Source organism: Papio anubis, chromosome 18, assembly GCF_008728515.1.
Source record: "Papio anubis isolate 15944 chromosome 18, Panubis1.0, whole genome shotgun sequence".
NCBI lineage: Eukaryota > Metazoa > Chordata > Mammalia > Primates > Cercopithecidae > Papio > Papio anubis.
In genome coordinates this window covers 5292428-5313167 of record NC_044993.1, presented here as the reverse complement: position 1 = coordinate 5313167, position 20740 = coordinate 5292428, and the positions used below count along the sequence as shown (strand labels likewise).

At 45.8% G+C, this 20740-nt stretch overlaps 1 protein-coding gene across 6 annotated transcripts in view; it reads left to right on the top strand.

Moving 5' to 3' along the window:
- Nucleotides 1–672: 672 nt before the first annotated feature.
- Nucleotides 673–20740, top strand: part of USP10 (ubiquitin specific peptidase 10) — a 79826-nt gene continuing 59758 nt past the window's right edge. For 5 of the 6 annotated variants that reach the window (XM_021932231.2, XM_021932232.2, XM_021932230.2 and 2 more), the window contains exon 1: nucleotides 674–830. In XM_021932231.2, coding sequence (XP_021787923.2) covers nucleotides 810–830 — 21 coding nt within the window. In that variant the 5' untranslated portion in view covers nucleotides 674–809. Of the gene's footprint in view, nucleotides 831–20740 lie in introns of all 6 variants that reach the window. The other variant, XM_021932236.2, reaches the window with a different exon arrangement.

Below are 20740 nucleotides of genomic sequence, written 5' to 3'. Positions count from 1 at the left end.
GGCCCACTGGCTGGAAAACGGTGCAGTCAGGCAGGGGCGCCTGCTTCTCAATAATGAATGGACCAACGACCCCCAAGGCTGGTTTGCCGTGCACACGCACGCACGTGTGCAACACGTAGCACTTGCTGAGTGCTTTCATGTCAAGCACTTTGCGCGTGCTTTTATGCCCTATGTTTTGTTTCTGTTTTCCTTTTTTCCCCTAATGCCTAGCAAAAGGCGTGGCCCAGGCGCCCAGGCAGGACTTGGGGAGTGAATGAAGAGTGAACGAATGAATGAATGGGCGGCAACGGGATCTTCATAAACCTGACCCTCCTCGGAGATCTAATGCGAACACTGCCGAGGCCCGGGCCCAGGGACGCCGAGGGCGGCTCGTGGGCCCCAGGCCGACCAAAGGCCGCGGCTCCCGAGCTCCGGGGGCCCAGGTGCCAGTAGGTGAGGAGCTGGGGCCCGCCGGCGCCTCGGCGTTGCCACCTCCACCTGCCTGCTGCCTCCCCTTCCGGCTTCGCAGGCGGGACCCGGCGGGCTCTTAGAATGCAGCCGCCCGGCATCTTCCGCCCGAGGGTCGCGGGGCTCAGAGTCCGGCCGGTTCCAGGCGGGGCAGGGAAGGTCCGCGGCCCGGCAGACGCACGCCCACCTGTCGGCCGCGCAGGCGCAGCAGCACGCCGGCCTCCCCGCGCCCCGCGGCGCGCGGCCAGTGCGCAGGCGCGGCGGCCGATGCGAGTGTGTATGTGCGGGCGAGAAGATGGCGGCGGCGGGGGAAGCAGCGTGAGCAGCCGGAGGAACGCCGAGTCTCATTGAAACGGGCAGCCATGGCCCTCCACAGCCCGCAGGTAGCCGCCGGTCCGCGCCTTCGGCCGGAAGGGGCCCGAGCCCGGGGCGGGCGGACGCCGCAGCGGGCGGGCGCCCGCGCCCTGCCCGGAGCGAGCGTGTGGGAGTGGGGGAGGGCGCCGGGACACGCTGCCCGGGCCTAGGCCGGAGCCACCCGCCGCCTCCGCGCCCGTCGCGCCTTCGTCCCCCTGAGCCACCCAGGCCCCCTAGTCCCGGAGAGGCCGAGGGACTGGGGCTCCGGTCTCCGCCTGGGGAGGGCGTGGGGGGCGCCGAAGGGGTTAACCTCCCTGGGGCTGGACCGCGGGGCGAGCCCGGGGTGTGGAGTGGGGCCCTCCCCGCCGCGCCGGCCCGGGGAGGCGGCCCGGGGGCTCCGGGAGTCCCCTGGAGCGGCAGGAGCCCCAGAGCAGCTCAGGTTGCTGCCTCTACCCAGAGCGAGCGTCAAAGATTTAGGGGTGCCCTGTTGCCCCTTTGCCCCCAAAGCTTCCTTTTTCAGCTTGATTGATGACGCGGGGGCTGCTGATTTTCTGGTTTTTAGATAGAAGTCGCTGAGTAGCGGCGTTAGGCTACTGTTGCAAAGAAAACTCGAAATAAGTCGCAAGGACCGTACTTTCACTTGCATTTGAGTGACATCCCTTGCACGAATCCATCCCAGCCAGGCTGACACTAACGCACCCTGCCTGAACAGTATCTAAAGCTTAGGGGCCCTTTACAATAATCCCGTAGTGGAAAGAAAGAGCTCTTTTTGGGAGATGTGCGTGTAGAGTTAAGCTCTTATTCACCTCTCCCACCCCTTCTCCCACCCCATGTCCCCCCTCCGCCATTGTAATTATTCTGGACAAAAATCGGCGTGATGTTATTATTTGTCAGTCTTGCTTTAGACTGCTAATTTGTTGACATCTGGTCCCTATAAATTGTTGCACACTTTTTAACCATCTCATTGTGTATTTGTATTAAATATGGGGAAATGAAACAAAGTAGCCATTCGGAAAACTGGTGGCGGGTAAAATCATAACCCTTCATAAGCAGTTGGGTTTTGTTGCCGTTCTGCAGATGAAGTCAATCTGACTAGACCTCTTTTGAAACATGATTTTCGTAACTATTGTAATGAATGCGTGTTGTGGAATCTAAAATGCGAAAACTTTTTAAAAAATTAGATGTTACGACAAGCTTCAATTGTGTTAAATTAGCTGTAGTTTAGTTTGCATCAGAACTTCCCCCTTTAACGTTTTGTTCCTTTGTACATTTACTTTTGTAAGTAGTATAGGTCTTTGCACGAAAGAAGGCATCAGCAGTTGAATAGTTTTTACAAATGTATAACACAAAGATTTTAAGAGATTTGGTGTATTTAGCTTTGTTTAGACCTTTCTATTTTAAACAAAAAAAGATTTGATATTTGCTTTTCCTCAACTTAAATACTAATTAGCCTATTTAAATTGGTATGAACAAGTATAAGTCTCATTATGAATTAATGTGTAATATTCCTTGTGATTTTGACATGAAGAAAGCATCTTTAGGCATAACTCACTTCCTTTATTTAATAAGCATCAATCACAATTAAAGGTTGATTGAAATGTTAATTAATGGGGATGGATAATATGTAAACTTAATTGTAAATTCGTTGTCCCAGTATTTACATTTTATACAACAGTCTAAAGCGTCGTTATATACATCTTTAGAAAATTGGAGTAGCAAAAGTTGGCGAACAGAAATGTTAGCAACACTTTGGGTTTATTCTTTTAAAGTATGATTTAAATGCTTTTAAGTTGTAGCATGGAGAAAGTAGCAAAGGAAATAGTTTGATTTCTCATAATTTTCTTTTCTTTTTTTTTTTTTTTTGAGATGGAATTTTGCTCTTGTTGCCTAGGCTGGAGTGCAGTGGCGCCATCTTGGCCCACTGCAACCTCTGCCTCTGAGGTTCAAGCGATTCTTCTGCCTCAGCCTACCAAGTAGCTGGGGTTACAGGCGCCCGCCACCACGCCCGGCTAATTTTTTGTATTTTTATTAGAGACGCATTTCACCATGTTGATCAGGTTGGTCTCAAACTCCTGACCTCAGGTGATCCACCTGCCTCGGCCTCCCGAAGTGCTGGGATTATAGGTGTGAGCCACTGCCCCTGGCCGATTTCTAATAATTTTCAATAAAAAAAATAGTAATGGAAACAAGTAATGGAATCATATATGACAGGATTTAGTTACTGGTTCCTGCTCGAGTCATTCTGAGCGTTTTAATAAATTTGTTTTATTTGTTTGCCTACTGTTCTAAGAGTCTTGCAGCCTTAATGGCCATTCATTCATTCAGCAAATACTGATTGTTTATCAGGTGTTAAGCGACATGATATGCATATTACTTGTTTCTGTTGGGAATAACAACTGCAAATTAAAGGTCTTATTTTAAATTTGACTTGTCTGGGGCGGGGCGCGGTGGCTCACACCTGTAATTCCAGCACTTTGGGAGGCTGAGGGGGGTGGATCACCTGAGTCTGAGCTGGAGACCAGCCTGACCAACATGGAGAAATCCCGTCTCTACTAAAAATACAAAATTAGCGGGGCGTCGTGGCATGTGCCTATAATCCCAGCTACTCGGAGGCTGAGGGAGGAGAATCGCTTGAACTCGGAAGGTGGAGGTTGCAGTGAGCTGAGATCGCGCCATTGCACTGCAGCTTGGGCAACAAGAGCAAAACTCTGTCTCAAAAAAAAAAAAATTTGACTTGTTAAAGTTAAATTTGTCACTGAGAATAATGGTACGTGGAAAAAGTTACAATTTAAAAATGTTTACAGGTCAGCGCCGTGGCTCGTGCGTGTAATCCCAGCACTTTGGGAGGCCCAGGCGGGTGGATCACTTGAGGTCGGGAGTTTGAGACCAGTCTGACCAACATGGTGAAACCCCGTCTCTATGAAAAATACAAAAATTAGCCGAGTGTGGTGAAGCTCGCCTATAGTCCCAGCTACTTGGGAGGCTGGGGCGGGAGAATCACTTGAACCCAGGTGGCGGAGGTTGCAGTGAGCCGAGATCATGCCGCTGCACTCCAACCTGGGTGACAGAGCAAGACTCTATCTCAAAAAAAAAAAAAAGCATGAAACTCCAACTCAAAATAAATAATAAATTAAAAAGTTTTTAGGTTCGTAACCCTATTTCCAATTATTAGAAGGTGTTGGTTGATCCCTGTTACCTGTATTGAAGTGTAATAGTGAAGAATTTGGAAACATTTTGAGACCAGTGACTGTCAACATTTTAGCAAATACAAATGAACTTCAGCAGTTGAAGTGTAAGTCCAAGTGAACTCTTTGTCACCAAGGGCACCAATTAAATGATTTGCGGTAATTAATTTGAAGCTGTTAGTTTTGCCTTACACCTGAAAAAATATTTGTGATTATTGATGTCATTTGTAGTGAAATCTCCACAATAATGCTTCCTACACCCAATTCGAATGTCATGCAGTTGGGTTCTGTCCTTGTCTGCATAGACTCACCCCAGTCTCTTTTTTTTTTTTTTTACCTTGTGATAACAGGGCCCCCAAATTTTACATGATGGAAACTCTTGGTTTCCACCTCTAGCGTATGGCTGAATGTTACTGTATTGCTGAATATCTGTTTCTAGCTGACAGCTGGATTAGTGTTAGTTCTTGAAAGAGATAGATTTTTATTAGAGTCTCACGTAATGAGCAGCTGAAGTAAATACAATTATTTGAAATGTTGACAGGGCATTTGGAGATAACAGTTTTCCTTTTCTTAGTGACAGCAAGCTATTTAAACATGTCCTAAGAGTAGATGTTTTAAGTTTGTGAGCCTGTGGTCGCCTGAATGGTTTGTACAGATGATCTGAGCAGCCGCCCTGTACCAGGACCTCACCTTCATGCTCTTGAGCCCATCTCGTTGAGAGGGCAGTGCACTGAAATTCCGGTGAATACTAAGCGGGCCTACCACATTCTAAATTCCTCACTAAAGCAAAAGTTAGGACATGTATTCTAGTGTTCTGTTACGTGGAACTGATAGGATTTAAGCAGTGATTCACATAGGAAAACTTAAAGGAGAAAAGGATTACCAAGCTTAATGATTGCTGTTTAATGCCAAGCCTAAGCGGCACATTCATAGCGCTGTGCTCAGAATATAACATTCAAGTAGTTGAGAAAAGTGGTATCATCTCCAGTTGAATTAGTTACATCAGGGTTTTTGTTTCTGTTTTTTTGTTTGTTTGTTTTTAAAGATATAATTTCAGACATGTCGGTACTTCCTGTTAATGGTTGCTGGTATTCAAGTGATACATTAAATGTGGTTGCTGAGGGCACTTCTTACGGATGATATACCAAAATATGAAACATAGTGGGAAGAGCTTGCTTTTGAATTTGTAATTAGGCTGTTACTTATCTATTTACTGCCACACATGCAAGAATCACCATCGCACAAAACAGATAAATCTGTTTGCAATGGAATTTGCTGGCCTTGGGCCATTGGATTACTGTCATTTGTCACTTTAGTGCCACTTCAGCAGTGTAGATGTTCATTTCCAAAGACTTACATGTGCTTGGACTGCAGTTTTCCTGTTTATTGAAGTGTTCTCCCAAAAGGTCTTTCTGTGACCATTTCTGTCAATACAGGCTGGATGAAGAGTTAGTGTAGGAAAATAAAGGTAGCCCATGGGATTTGTGTATAGTATTTGTTTCAAGGACCAGAAAATGTAGAATTTATCGTAAACCTTGATGTAGAATCTTCAGATCGTAGACTTTTTCTGAAGTGGCTATTTTCTGGCTATTTGAAAGCTCCTGGGCCATGATCCCATTTTCATCAGATGACTTGAGAACCCGGAAGCTCTACCAGCACTGCCATTCTGCCCTGTCTTGAAACATCATGCCCTGGTTGCCCTCTCCTGGAATAGGGCGGGTAAGGTGTTGAGATAGAACTGTGGTTTGGGGCTATTAAAGCCTGAATTCCTCGACTTTCCCTTTTGGGCTCACATGAAAATTGTTAGGAGAGTGTACATGTGGAGTACGGGCCCAGCACCTGCCACCGTCTGCACTGTAATGATGGCTACTCCTAAGAGTCCTCAGTCTCCTCCAGGTTGGGCTTGTGTCTACAGCCTTATCGGTTGTCATTCTTCAGATCCATTCTCTGTTTATTTTTCTGGCATCAGCTGGAGGGACATCTCCTTAAGCCTGTACTGTATGGCTCAGGAGTCTCAAAACCAGTCCCTTTTGAAGTGAGAGCATCTGTGGTAACAAACTGAGGGTCCCCATTCTTGTGCCTTTTTTTTTTCTTTTTCTTTTTTTTTTTTTGAGATGGAGTCTCACTCTCGCCCAGGCTGGAGTGCAGTGGCGTGATCTCATCTCACTGCAACCTCTGCCTCCCGTGTTCAAGCGATTCTCCTGCCTCAGCCTCCCGAGTAGCTGGGACTACAAGGGCCCGCCACCACGCCCAGCTAATTTTTTGTATTTTTAGTAGAGATGGGGTTTCACTGTGTTAGCCAGGATGGTCTCGATCTCCTGACCTCATGATCCGCCCGCCTCCCTAAGTGGTGGGATTAAAGGTGTGAGCCACCACACCCAGCCACTCCTGTGCCTTTTGTACCTGATTTTTACTTCTAGCTGACTCCTCCCTCCTTCCTTCCCTTTCTCTCTCTTCGTGATCTGATGGTGCTAGATTTTTGTTTCCCATTTGTCTTTGTTTTATGAAGATGGGCTCCTTTTCATTTGTGTATATTGAGTACAGACATGTTATGCCCTTGGTTTTTTTTTTTTTTTGAGACAGTCTCACTCTCTTGCCCAGTCTGGAGTACAATGGTACGATCTCGGTTCACTACAACCTCTACCTCCCAGATTCAAGCGATTCTCCTGCCTCAGCCTCTTGAGTAGCTGGGATTACAGGCGCCTGCCACCGTGCCCAGCTAATTTTTTTGTATTTTTAGTAGAGATGGGGTTTCACCATGTTAGGCTGATCTCGAACTCCTGACCTCAGGTGATCCAGCTGCCTCAGCCTCCCAAAGTGCTGGGATTACAGGCATGAGCTACCGCACCTGGCCCAGTTTTTGTACTTTTAGTAGACACAGGTTTCAACATGTTGGTCAGGCTGCTCTTGATCTCGTAACCTTAGGTGATCTGCCCCCCTTGGCCTCTCAAAGTGCTGGGATTACAGGTTTGAGCCACCATGCCCAGCTAATTTTTTTTTTGTATTTTTAGTAGAGACGGGGTTTCACCATGATGGTCAGGCTGGTGTCGAACTCCTGACCTCAGGTGATCCACCTACCTTGGCCTCCCAAGGTGCTGGGATTACAGGCGGGAGCCACTGCACCCAGCCTCCCTACTCATTCTTTGAAAAAACAATTTGTTGTTGTTTTGTAGAGACAGGGATTCCTGTGTTTCCCAGACTGGTCTCGAACTCCTGGCCTCAAGGGATCCTCCTGCCTCAATTTACTAAAGTACTGGGATTATAGGTGTGAGCTACCACGCCCAGCCTCCCTGTTCATTCTGAAAGTATCAGTCTTTTTACTTTTGATAGGACATGTTGAAGTTTTGGTTAAAAGTAGAAGAGAATTTCAAAATGAAGTTCAATTCTAGAGGTTTTTGAGATTCCTGCCCAATATAAAAAACTTCTGGTGCATTGAAACAATTTTTTTATACTTAATTTTTTTAGAGCAGTTTTAGGTTCACAGCAAAATTGAGAAGAAAGTACGGAGAGTTCCTATATACCCCTTCTCTTGATATCTTAAGTAATAATTTCCCTTAGATAGCTGCAAAGACTATATATATATTCATTTAAGACCTCACGTAGGCTTTCTGGGTAGATGTGATCATTGGACAAGGAGGAACATATTTATTACAAAATACTAAGCATTGCAGGAGTCATCACTTGAAGCCTATAAACTCTATGAACTGCATAGTTTAGAAAGTGCCGTAGCTTGTTTGAGCCTTTACAGCAACTCTGTCCTGTATTATTATAACCATTTTACAGATGAGTAAGATAAGACCCAGAGAGGTTGTGACTTGAGGTCACATGGCTGCTGGCCCTCAGGACCTTTTGAAAGCAGGTGTTTTGACTCCTGAATCCTTTGCTTTTTCTACTTTGCCAAACTGGTTTTCTGGAAGAGACTGATGAAGGCATAATCTTTCACATTGTGACTTCCCCTTAGTAGTTCCTCCATAAGCATTTACAGAATGAATGAATGAAATGCGTGTTTAAAAACTTTAATGTTACTAATTACAAAATCTGTTACTATAATGTGTTACTATCCACTAAATATTGTGTGTGGTACAATGAAGTTCTTTATTTTGCTTTCTATTATAATGACATGCTATTTTTAAGACACGAAAACAGCACAGAAGTATTTAAAGTGAAAAGTAGAAGTCATTCCCTTCCTCTTTGATCCTTCATCGTCAGTTTGGTGTGTGTCTTCTATGCTTTTTTCCATTGGAGTATTTCTGTTCTGCCTAGTCACTGAACTGAGCTTTATTGAGCAAACCTTGTTTTCAAAATTATTGAAAACATCTACTGAAGTCAGTTTTCTTATTTTTACCTAATTTTGCCAGGGAATGAAGCAGATATTCGGGAGATTAAAGTGGCTTATCAGGATCCAGTATGCGGGGGATTGTGGAAGTGCTGTCAAAACTTATAACATGTTGTCCAAACAATTTTTTTTTTTCTTAAGAAATATTTTAGGCCAGGTGCAGTGACTCACGCCTGTAATTCCAGCACTTTGGGAGGCTGAGGCAGGTGAATCACTCAAGCTCAGGAGTTTGGGACCAGCCTGGGCAACATAGCAAAACTCTTTCTCTACAAAAAATACAAAAATTAGCTGGGCATGGTGGTGCTCTTCTGTAGTCCCAGCTACTTGGGAGGTTGAGGTGGGAGGATCGCTTGAACCTGGGAGGTGCAGATTGTAGTGAGTTGAGATTGTGCCACTGCACTTCAGCTTGGGTGACAGAGCGAGACTCATGTCAAGAAAGAAAAGAAAAGAAATATTTTGAAGACTTCCACGCCCTTAATAGCAGTCATGCTGTCCGGTGTTCATATTGTAAAAAGAAGTCTGGGCTGGGCATGGTGGCTCACGCCTATAATCCCAGCACTTTGGGAGGCCGAGGCGGGTGGATCACCTGAGGTCAGGAGTTTGAGACCATCCTGGCCTACATGGTGAAACCCCATCTCTGCTAAAAATAAAAAAATTTAGTCGGGCATGGTGGTGGGCACCTATATTCCCAGCTGCTTGGGAGTCTGAGGCAGGAGAATAGCTTGAACCCGTAGGGGCAGAGGTTGCTGTGAGCTGAAATCACGCCACTTCACTCCAGCCTGGGTGAAAGAGTGAAACTCTGTCTCAAAAAACAATAAAGGAGGTCTGATTCACATTCAGATTCTTGTCCATCCATTGCCTTTGCACTAGATTTATGAGGACAAACTTTTTATTAGTTGGAGATTGGTAAGTCACCTGCCCTAGGGAATAATGAGAAACCGGGTAATTAACCTGAATTTTTCTCCATCTTCTTCAAAGTCATATTTTTGTCTTCTGTCACTTTGTTTCATCAGAGCACTGCAATGGCAAAAAACAAAACACTCCCCAGCTCAGGCCCACTCCTGAGAAAGAACCACATCGAACTACTTCTGACTTGTAATAAAATGCAAAATCAGGGCTTCCAAGTGTGGTTTACTGTTTTGTTTAGAATGAATTTGCAGAATATTAGACACTTTTTTCAGAACCACATATGAAGGACTTTATATCTTTTGTGATTATTCAGAGATGTTGGTGGCCGGATGTTAGGAGTATAGAGCTGAAGAGAGAATTCCTGTGCTTTACAGGTTCACTGGGTAGCGAGGGAGAGAAGCAGGCTGATGACTGGGTGCATCCAGTTTTAGGGTGGTAATTCTTGTAACACAAGTGTGAACAACATAGTCAAGAACATTCATTCGTTCGTTTCTTCATTCATTCAGCAAATAGTTACTGAGTGGCCGCTGTGTACCAGGCACTGAGGAGGGAGTAATGAGCAAAAACAGGCATTGTTTCTCCCACCGAGGAGTTTATGGGTCCAGTGAGGAAGACAGTTTGTTAATCAGATAATCACAGTTAAATACATGTCACTCCAAACTGAGAGATGTTTCCCAAAGGAAGGGAACACGATCTGAAGTGAGAGAATGGTTCCCGTGGAAGTGATGCGTTAACAGCATGAGGCAGTGGGGACAGCATGTGCGGTGGACCTTCAGCTGGAGGGAATTTGGAGCACTGCAGAGAACTCAGCAAGGACCTATGTGTCTTGGGCACAGAGCTGGAGGGGAAGGACAGACGCACCGTCCAGTTTTGCAGTCTTTGTTAGATGTCTTTATCCTGAGAAAAGTGTGGAAGAGGGGATGGTACAACATTTTTTTTTTTTTTTTTTGAAGACGGAGTCTCGCTCTGTCACCCAGGCTGGAGTGCGGTGGCGCGATCTTGGCTTACTGCAAGCTCCGCCTCCTGGGTTCACGCCATTCTCCTGCCTCAGCCTCCTGAGCAGCTGGGACTACTGTCGCCTGCCAACGTGCCGATAATTTTTTGTATTTTTAGTAGAGATGGGGTTTCACTGTGTTAGCCAGGATGGTCTCGATCTCCTGACCTCGTGATCCACCCACCTCGGCCTCCCAAAGTGCTGGGATTACAGGTGTGAGCCACCGCGCCCGGCTGGGATGGTACAACATTTGACCATGGAACCTCATAATCAGATTGCCGTTTGGGATCATACTCTGCCCAGTGAAGAATGGACTCACGGGGTTGCAGTGGCAGTGAGGAGATCATTTAGAGCAGGGTCCTTGGACTTTTGACTCAGAACGTGCAATGGAGGTGGAGAGAAGTTGCATGACTCAGGAGTTAGGTATAAGGTGTTTCGAAAAAGGAAGAGAGTGGGACTGAATGTCAGGCAAAGCTGGGAAGACGTCTCTTCTAGAATGGTGACATTTGAGCTGGAGTTTTCCAGGCAGAGAAGCACACGGACAAGGGCATGTGGAGGAGAATGTGCAGAGGAACAGTCTCAAAGCCTGCAGCCTGTTTGGGAAGCAGATAAATTTGTGGCTGAAGTGGTGTGTAGGGTGAAGTGGTTAGCCGGGAGTCTGGAGAGGAGAAGTAAAGAATTTGATAATCCAAGCTCAGGACTGAGTTAAGTTGGTAGCAACGCTCTGTGTTAAGATTGCTGGTTGAGGCCGGGTGCAAGGCTCACGCTTGTAATCCCAGCACTTTGGGAGACTGAAGTAGGTGGATCACTTGAGGTAAGGAGTTTGAGACCAGTCTGGCCAACATGGTGAAACCCCATCTCTACTAAAAATACAAAAACTAGCTGGGCGTGGTGGCACATGTCTGTAATCCCAGCTACTGGAGAGGCTGAGGCAGGAGAATCTCTTGAAGCCGGGAGGCAGAGGTTTCAGTGAGCCAGATTGTGCCACTGCACTATATCCCGTGCAACAGAGCAAGACTTGCATCTCAAAAAAAAAAAAAAGAGTTTGCTGGGTTGAGATGATTGTGCAGGGGTCTTCCTGAGATGCTTTGAGAGTTGTCAGGGATTTGATTCTTTAGGCTCTCCTGCATAACTGGGACTCGACTCTCTGCTCACCTTGGCATCTTAAGCCTCATAACTTTGAGGGGAAATAAGTAGGGCATTTCTTTTGGGGACTTCTGAGACAGATTAATGTAAGGCAAGTAGCCCTTCGGTGTCGTCAGTGATAATTGGATAGAGTAGGTAGGGAAGGTCGTTTAGGGGCGTATTCCGTTTATTTTGAGGGGGAGGCACCTTTAAACACAAACATCTGTCCCGATGATGTTTGTAGAAACTAAAGAAGATATTAAGAAAAACTTAGCTGACTTCTGTTACCTTATTTTAAATGTTTCCTTTAGTACTTTTGGCAGTAAACTTGAGAAATTTGGAATCATTGGGTTTAACAGCGTTTTTAGGTTTGTGATCCTTAAATGCCCTCTTCTAACACCAGAATCACCTGGCACCCTGGGTGCCACTCAAAGACACTGAGTAAGGATCCCTGTGAGCAGGTCCCCAGGCTGTCCCAGCCAGGCTCAGGTTGCAGATCCTCTGCATGGGTTTGTGTACAGCTTTTTTCCTTTTAACTTGTTGAGCACTTTCCCATGAATAGCAATAACGAAATCATATTTCGGACAAAGTGTTACATCTCCAGTCTAGGTTAGTTGTGAACAACAACGAAGATACGGATTGTGCCCCTCACTCTGAGTGTGATACTAACTTATTTTAGTGCTAAGTGGAATTGTGGAACAGTTCTGAGCAGCTGAGAAACCTGACATTTTGCCACTTTGAAGATCTGTCATGTTGTGTCTTCAGAATGAGATTTCAGTTTGATTTGGCATTCATTAAGTAAATAATTAATGCCTTTTAAACAAGCATTTGCCCAGCACTTGCTCTGTGCCAGGGCCTGTGTTGGGATTTGTAAGTTGCAAAAAACATATGTTTTTAAAAATATAAGTACAGATGTGTTCCCCAAAGCCTTAAGAGCTGCTCTGGCTGGTGCTCTGCACCCCACATCTTGAAATAGGACCCCTGTGGACAGCATGGGATCAGCACACTCCCCCACAGCTCAGTGTAACTGTGAGCACCTGATGTCCCAGAGAATTGGAACTGTCTAATTCATCCTGAAGCCTGTTGTCAGCGTCTCCGAGGATGTGTGCGTAGCAGTAAGCCAATTCGCCATCAGGAATTCCTGCTCTGTTTTGCTGTTGTTGGTCACGGATTTGTCAGGTGAGGAAGTTCTAGTCTCTAGTTTTTCCCAAACTGGTGCTGAAATAATTACGCTTGGTTCTCTCTAGCTTCTTACCTCTTTATTCTTCTGTGCCATAACGATGTATTGTAAGTTAGGTGCCAGCAGCACAAACTTTTCTTCCACCTGTAACTAGAGTTTTAGGCGGTGAGAAAGGGCTAGCTTTTTTTTTTTTTTGTCTTAGATGGAGTCTTGTTCTGTCACCCAGGCAGTGGCAAGATCTCAGCTGACTGCAATGTCTGCCTCCTGGGCTCAAGCGATTCTCTGCCTCAGCCTCCCGAGTAGCTGGGATTACAGGTGCACATCACCATGCCTGGCTGATTTTTGTATTTTTAGCAGAAGTGGAGTTTCACCGTGTTGGCCAGGCTGGTCTTGAACTCCTGACCTCAAATGATCCACCTGGCACCGCATCCCGTGGCTTTTGCTTTTTTAAGGTGGACAGAAACACCTTGCAGCTGTGCTTCTTTGCCCTTGCTGCTTTTGGGTGGAAACATAGACTTAAGTTAGCATATCATCAGTTGATCTCTTCTCTATGAGAAGGGAAACAAATTGCAGTATTTTGTGTGCACGGCAGGCTTTGAGGGCCCTTATACTTTGATTCTGTAGATGCCCTGTCCTTCCTCTGAAGGTAGTCAGCTGTGTAGAGAGGCCTGTGTGGGCCCTGTCCTGAGAGTAGCAGAAGGAAGGCATGACTGTGTCTGTGGAGATTGTGCCTTATGCAGAGGCGAACACCACATGGATGAGCCGGAAGCAGCCGCCGGCCTGGCTGCTCTGTCGGTCGGGAAGGCTTTTTTGAGTCTGGTGTGGTCTGGCTCCCCCAGTGTCCCCACTGCCTAGCACAGTGGGCACTCAGGTGTTTGTCCAATGAATAGGTTAATTGACAGGGACCAGATGAAGAAAACAGAGAACAGCTGGTTGTCATTCACTGTTTTCAGGACTGCTTCTGGTTGTTTTGGGTGTTTCTGTAATAGTTCTAGGCATGAAGTTCAGGACCACAGCCTGCAAGACCACGAGGGACAGATTTGCCTTCTGTAGAAATAGTAATGAGAGCTGAAGAAGAGGTGGCTGCTTCCCAAAGTATCAGATTGATTGTCATTTCTGCATTTAGAATGCATGTGTGACCCCTAAGCTTCTCTTCTGGTTCTTCGGTGCTCTCTTTACCTCTGTTGTGATCGTTTCTTGAATCCAGGTGACTGACTCGCACGTCACATATAAGTTATTTTGTTTTATTCCTTGGTCTTTTCTCAACAAGTGTAGTCTGGAGATCATAGGACACTTGGCAATGCAGAGAGAATGCCTTCACCAGCGTTACTGGCAAGCACTTGGCTGTGGGGGCTCTTTGGACATGCTGATGATCCTCGCAGGCCTGCTTAGAGCAAATGCAGCTGTCGCCCAAATCCAAGATCCGTGGAGCAGCCGAACTTTCCAGTACAGGGCCCAATTATGTGTCACCGGTAAACATGGAAAGAGCTTTTCAGTTGGTTTGCTGCAGTTAGTTGATCTTTTCTCCCACCTTTGTGACTTGAGGTGTCTCAGCCAAAGCCATCGTTCACCCGCTAGTTATTGAGCTCAGCTGTGTGGCAGGCATTGTCTGTACAGAAATGGAGGGGAATACGTTGTCTCTCCCCGAGACCCTCTGTCTGTAGACAGGCTCGCCCCCTCTGTCCCTGTGGCTTGCTCCCCCACTTTCAGTGAGTCTCTGTGCCTGTGCCATCGTCTTAGGCCCACTTTACCCACCTGTAAAATCGCGCCCTCCTTCACACTTGTCCCCCTGTCTCCTTGCTCCCTCTCCAGAGCACTTCACACCTAATACCTGCATATCCGGTATCCTGACATACGTGTCTCAGGGTCACTCTCTTCTCCTCCCCCAGTGTAAGCTCCGTGAGAGCAGGGGTTTTTGTTTGCTTTGTTCACTGCTAGGGCCCCTAGTCCTAGAACGTGGTGAGTGCTTAGGAAATATTTATTAACAAACACATTCATGAAAGCATACCACATTGGACATATTCCGAAGCCCACGGTCTAGTGTGGTAAAGAAGCTAGAGAATCAACTGTTAGGTTCCAGAGTTAGAGAGGCGGTCACAGGAGAGTCCCCGGGGACACCTTGGCTCATGTTTGTGAGGAAAATAGTTCACAAAGATGAGCCTTTGGAACTGAGTTCTGTAATGTGCGCAGTCATCCAGGCCAGCAGGGGCCCAAGAGAACGGCGCCCAAAGCAGAAAGACGTGGTGTGTGCCTTGTCGCTGAAGTGCATTTGGGGCGTGGAGAGTTATGGGGCTGCGGCACTGGGGGTTGGCTGGGAAGGTGCATGGTGCGTCTTGTAGTCTCTGCTAGAGCCTTTTCGTCTGAAAAGTTCTGGGAGACTTGAAAGGCTTTCTCTGGGCACCAGAACAGTAAGGTTGAGTTGAGAGACAGCTCTGTGGTGGCCACATGCAGTTTGGAGGGTGAGGGGTGAGCACAGAGGTGGAGGTAGTTTGTTGCAGAGACCCAGTTGAGAAGTGTGGAAGGCCTGAATGGTGCCTAGAGGAGGGGGAGGCCTTAGGGTGGCCAGTGGCTGGCGGGAGGTGGGTGGCTGGCGGGATCCAGCTCGTTGTGGGGTGTTCATGGTATAGTATTTTCCTTCTTAAAATGTGGAATGATACTTGTTTAGTAAGAAGTTTTTCCTACTTCTTCCTCTTTTTTAGAGATGGGGTCTGGGTCTATCATCCAGGCTGGAGTGAGTGGCCCGATCATAGCTCACCCACTGCAGCGTCCAACTCCCAGGCTCAGGCCATCCTCCCTCCTCAGCCACCCAAAACGCTGGGACTACAGACGTGAGCCACCATGCGTGGCTTTCCATTTCTTACATTGTGAATGTTTTTCCATTAAATATTTTCCTTTGCGGTTGTTGTTTTATATCTCAAGAGCCTTAACTTAATCTTCAGCGTTGTTTTTTAAGGACTGCCGTGTATTCACAAGTTATAGTATATGCATACTAAAAAATGGTAATGTTTGGCAGGTTTTTTTGGGTCCAGTTTTTAGTTGTTGTGAATTATCTTATTTTCTAGAGCAAATAAAGCACATTATTGTAACCTGAAATATGAACATCCCTAATTCATGGATTATTTTTGGGACAAAGGGAGAGGTATGTTTTGCTAAGGGGTATTAAGGAGATATTTAAAACATGTATTTTTTTAAATTTTAAAAGTAATATCAAAAACAAGTTCTACATATGAAATGTTTGAAAAATATTTTAAAGATATGTTTATTATTGTTAGTTTTTTTTTTTTTTTTTTTTGAGACAGAGTCTTGCTCTGTCGCCCAGGCTGGAGTGCAGTGTGCAATCTTGGCTCACTGCAACCTCCACCTCTCGTGCTAAAGTGATTCTCTTGCCTCAACCTCCTGAGTAGCTGGGAGTACAGGCATGCACCACCACGCCCAGCTACTTTTTGTATTTTTTAGTAGAGATGGTGTTTCACCATATTGGTGAGTCTGGTCTCGATCTCCTGACCTCAAGTGATCCAGGATCGCCTGCCTCGGCCTCCCAAAGTGCTTGGATTACAGGCGTGAGCCACCACTCCCGGCCCATTTATAAAATATTTATCAATAAGCTGGCTTAAGTTTGGTGAAGGCCAACTATTTTAGCTACTGCTGTAGATATCCAGGAAGATAAACAAAGTATCCTTACCCTTGTGTATAATGGATAGCTAAGGCATAAGAAACAACTGGGCATATTACAGGATGTGTAATTAAGTGTTGAATTGTGTGGTGCATGTGGCAGGTTCTTTTGTAGTAATTCAGAGAATGAAGATGGGTAATGAGCTAGTCTTGAGAAGGAATAGGGTCTCCGCCTCCCAAAGCACTGGGATTATAGGCATGAGCCAGTGAGCCCAGCTGGGTGATCTTACTGTTTTATAGAAATTCTCTGGTCACTGCTGCCCAGCTATCCTTTTATCTCCTTTTTTGCTTACCCTATTCATGTGTTAGGGTGCCCTCCCTTTAAAAAAAAAAAAAAAAAGTAGAGCTCAGCTTTCTAACTGGTTTACACCATAAACTAGAGATTTAGTGGCTCATATAACTAGAAATTCCAGAGGTAGATCAGGCTTCAGAGTTTAATTCAGCCATTCAGTTAGAGTTTTGAGGACTTGACTTCATTTTTTGACTTTGCATTTCTTCATCTTTTCATTCTGCATGTCAGTATTATCCCAGGGCTAGTTTCCCCCAAGATGGCGGAATGGCCACAGCAGTTGCAGGCTTCACATTTGGGCGCAGCCTCCGTCACACCAGCCTGACCAAGAGAGTGAGTGTGCATCCCAGAATTTTAGGCAGTGTCCTGAGCTTCATGCCCTTTGGGTCGTCCCTGAACCAGAGCACTGTGGCGAGGAGGGTGGTATGCCAGGCAGGGCTCCCATCTGGCCTGGGGGTGGGTGTGTGTTGATCTCTGAACTGGGTGACCACTCTCCCACAGGGTAGGAAGGGGAGCCGGCCAGTTCGCTTCTGTCCCACATGAGCGTAATGTCTCTCCCCCCTCTCCTTTTCCAGATATGCCAGTTCCTCCTGGACTCCTCAGACTGGAAGATTGTCTTTTCTCCCTGACAAATCATCTGTACTGTCTGATTGCATCTTACAGTCTTCTTTAAACATTATTGTTCCCTAACTGTTAATGTGTCTGTGCCATGAGGTCAGCCCCAGGTTCCAATCCTGTTCCATTTTCTGTTTGTGAAATCTCAGGCATGGTTGGTTTCTCTGAACTTTTAAAGTGTTTTCGTCTTCATCATTCAGCAAATCTTTTTTTTTTTTTTTTTTTTTTTGAGACGGAGTCTTGCTCTGTTGCCCAGGCTGGAGTGCAGTGGCCGGATCTCAGCTCACTGCAAGCTCCGCCTCCCGGGTTTACGCCTCAGCCTCCCGAGTAGCTGGGACTACAGGCGCCCACCACTTCGCCCGGCTAGTTTTTTGTATTTTTTAGTAGAGACGGGGTTTCACCGGGTTAGCCAGGATGGTCTCGATCTCCTGACCTCGTGATCCACCCGTCTCGGCCTCCCAAAGTGCTGGGATTACAGGCTTGAGCCACCGCACCCGGCCCATTCAGCAAATCTTTATTAGGTTCTCAGTATCGTGCTTCAGTCGACGAAATACAGACTGACACAAGGAGATAACAGTTCGTTCACAGAGACATAGGTAAATGAGAATTACTGTGAAATGTGAACAGTGCTTTGGCCAAAATAGGGTTTAGAAACACTTTTTGAGGAGGTGGATACCTGCGTTGAGCCTTGAAGGACAAGTAAGACTTCTTCAGCATAGGGGATGAGGGAGCTGCCTGCATGAAGGCTTATCAGCAGAGTAATGAATAAATGCAGAGTTACTGAGTTACTAGGATCTTAGGTGCACAGCCTTCAGCAAGGTTGGTAGGCAGAGACACCCATTACACCAAGTTGAAGAGTTAAGATTCTACCTTTATATACACCTTACAATTAGAGGAGTGACCACATGTCCTGGTCTAAACTTATCCCAGCATAATTCATCATAATGATCCTTTCACTCTGAAATATGCCTCTAATTTGGATGATAAATGGTTACCCAACTTAAAATAGAAGTCCAGAGCCATAGCCATAGGGACAGTCACTGTGATAGCAGTGTGCTTGCTTCATAGTAGAGGCTTGGGATTACATAAGATAGAGCATGGCAGTGCTTCTCAAACTTGAAAGTCCATTGAAAATCAGCTGGCTTGTGAATATGCACATTTGGATTCAGTACACCTGGGGTGGGCCCTGAGCACTGTCTGAGCTCCTGGGTAATTCCTAGGCTCCTGGCCTGGTGACCTCACTTTGAGTCGCAGGTAATATTGGGCTTTGGGAGCTTCAGAGGGTCTGTGAAGTTCTTAAATCATAGGCAGAAATGTGTGTACATGCATTCTTTAGGAGGTGGGCCTAATTCCCTTACATCAGTTTCTCAGGAGGTCTGCTGCCACCCAAAAAAGATTAGAAATCCCTTTTAGAAATTTTGTGCAGATTAAATGAAATATGTTGATTAAATGCCTTTAACATTATCTGGAGCTTAATGAACATTAGTACACACTAGCTGTATGTCCTCCTTCCCTTCCCTGGCCCCAGTTCTTTGAAGGCAGGACACGTTGCTTAAACATCTTAAACTGCTTTTTAATGTCCTTTTTATGTCATTGGTGCTCAATAAGTGTCGATTTAGCTTGGTGACCAGCTGTTCGATGACTGTGAGCCATTCTCTCAGCATTTGTGAGTCTCTTAGGTGCCAAGCATTTTACTAGGTAGATAGGAGGAGGCCACCACCTAGGTTATTACAGATACCCAGGCACAGGTGGGGTCATCAGGGCCTGTGCTGGATAGTAACTGTAGAAATGAAGAGGAGATGAATCACTTAGTAATCTTCCTGAGTTGTGTGTGTTCAGGAAAGTGCTTCTGCTGCTTTCGATTCATTGAGGTCCTGTTCTCTGGTTCTCAGTTGTGTGTGATTTCAGTATGGATTAATTAATTGTAATGCTTAATTTAATACATTCAGTTGCTGTTCTTGCCAAATGCAGTTTTTCTGAACATTTTGATGTTTTGTTGAGATGGTCCCAGAAATTTGGGATTCATGATCACCTTAGAGTATTTGTGATGGAAAGGGTATATAATTTCTGGTATTTTCAGTTTCTTACCGAAGAGATTGGGAGAACAATGATGAGAGAGAGAGTGGAAGATTAGTTGTCTTGTAGAGTTCTAGATGCTTCAGAGAACTTGACTACATTGAGAAGGGGAAATCTTGGATTGGAAGGTTATTTCTGAGAAAGTGGAGTGTTGGTAGTGAAAGTTAGATTTCAGAGAATTAAAAGAGCAAATGAGAGATGAGTTTAATTACAAAAGAAGCGTCTTTTGTTCAAAAGACATTTCTGAAGAGTTGCTTGTGAGTTTAATTTATTTTATTGAGACAGGATTGTACTCTGTGACCCAAGATAGAGTGCAGTGGTGCAATCATGGCTTACTGCAGCCTCAAAGTTATTGGCTCAAGGGATCCTCCCACCTCAGCCTCTTGAGGAGCTGGGACTGCAGGTGTGGGCCACTGTGTTTGGCAGGAGTTTAATTTTTTCTGTCATATTACTTCTACTTTAGTTGCATTATAGTTTTTCTTCTGGCTGGGTGTGGTGGCTCACGCCTGTAATCCCAGCACTTTGGGAGGCTGAGGCAGGTGGATTACCTGTCAGGAGTTCGAGACCAACCTGGCCAACATGGTGAAACCCCGTCTCTACTAAAAATACAAAAATTAGCCCAGGCATTGTGGCACATGCCTGTAATCCCAGCTACTCGGGAGGCTGAGGCAGGAGAATTGCTTGAATCTGGGAGGCAGAGGTTGCAGTGAACTGAGATTGTGCCACTGCACTCCAGCTTGGGCAACACAATGAGACTGTCTCACCAAAAAAAAAAAAAAAAAGTTTTTCTTCTGACTTTTAGTTTTGTTGTTGTTGTTGTTTTTGAGGAGTCTCTCTCTGTCACCCAGGCTGGAGTGCAGTGGCACAATCTTGGCTCACTGCAGCCTCCACGTCCTGGGTTCAAGTGATTTTCCTGCCTCAGCCTCCTAAGTACCTGAGATTATAGGCGCCCGCCACCACACCTGGCTAATTTTTGTATTTTAGTAGAGACAGGGTTTCACTATGTAGGTCAAGCTGGTCTCAAACTCCTGACCTCAAATGATCCGCCCGCCTCGGCCTCCCAAAGTGCTGGGATTACAGGCATGAGCCACCGCGCCCAGCCAGTTTTGTTGTTGTTGTTGTTGTTGTTGTTTTTGCCTTTATTAAGTCGTTAATGATCAGTAAACCCTTAAAAGCACTAAAAGAGTTCCCATTTTAAAGACATCTGTTCTGGATGTTGTTCATCAACTTTTTATAGTGAGTAATTACCTCAAATTATTTTATAATTTCTTTTTTAATTAGGAGGCATGGCTGAATGGAGAAGTAGCTCTGTTCATCCTCCTGTTTTCTGCTTAGTGTCTCCCACCTTCTTAGTTGCTTGTAGTGATAGAGCTTTTTCTTGGATCACGGGAATGCCCCTACACAGTGATTCTAAACTCCCAGCTGTAAAGCCAGAATCACACAGGAAGTGTTTAAAATGCTGAATGAGGCCTGGACTCCACCCTAGACCACTGAAGCCAGAATTGTTGCAGGTATGGCCTGAGGATACTCTGAGTCTGAGGTGTGGCCAGGTTCGAGG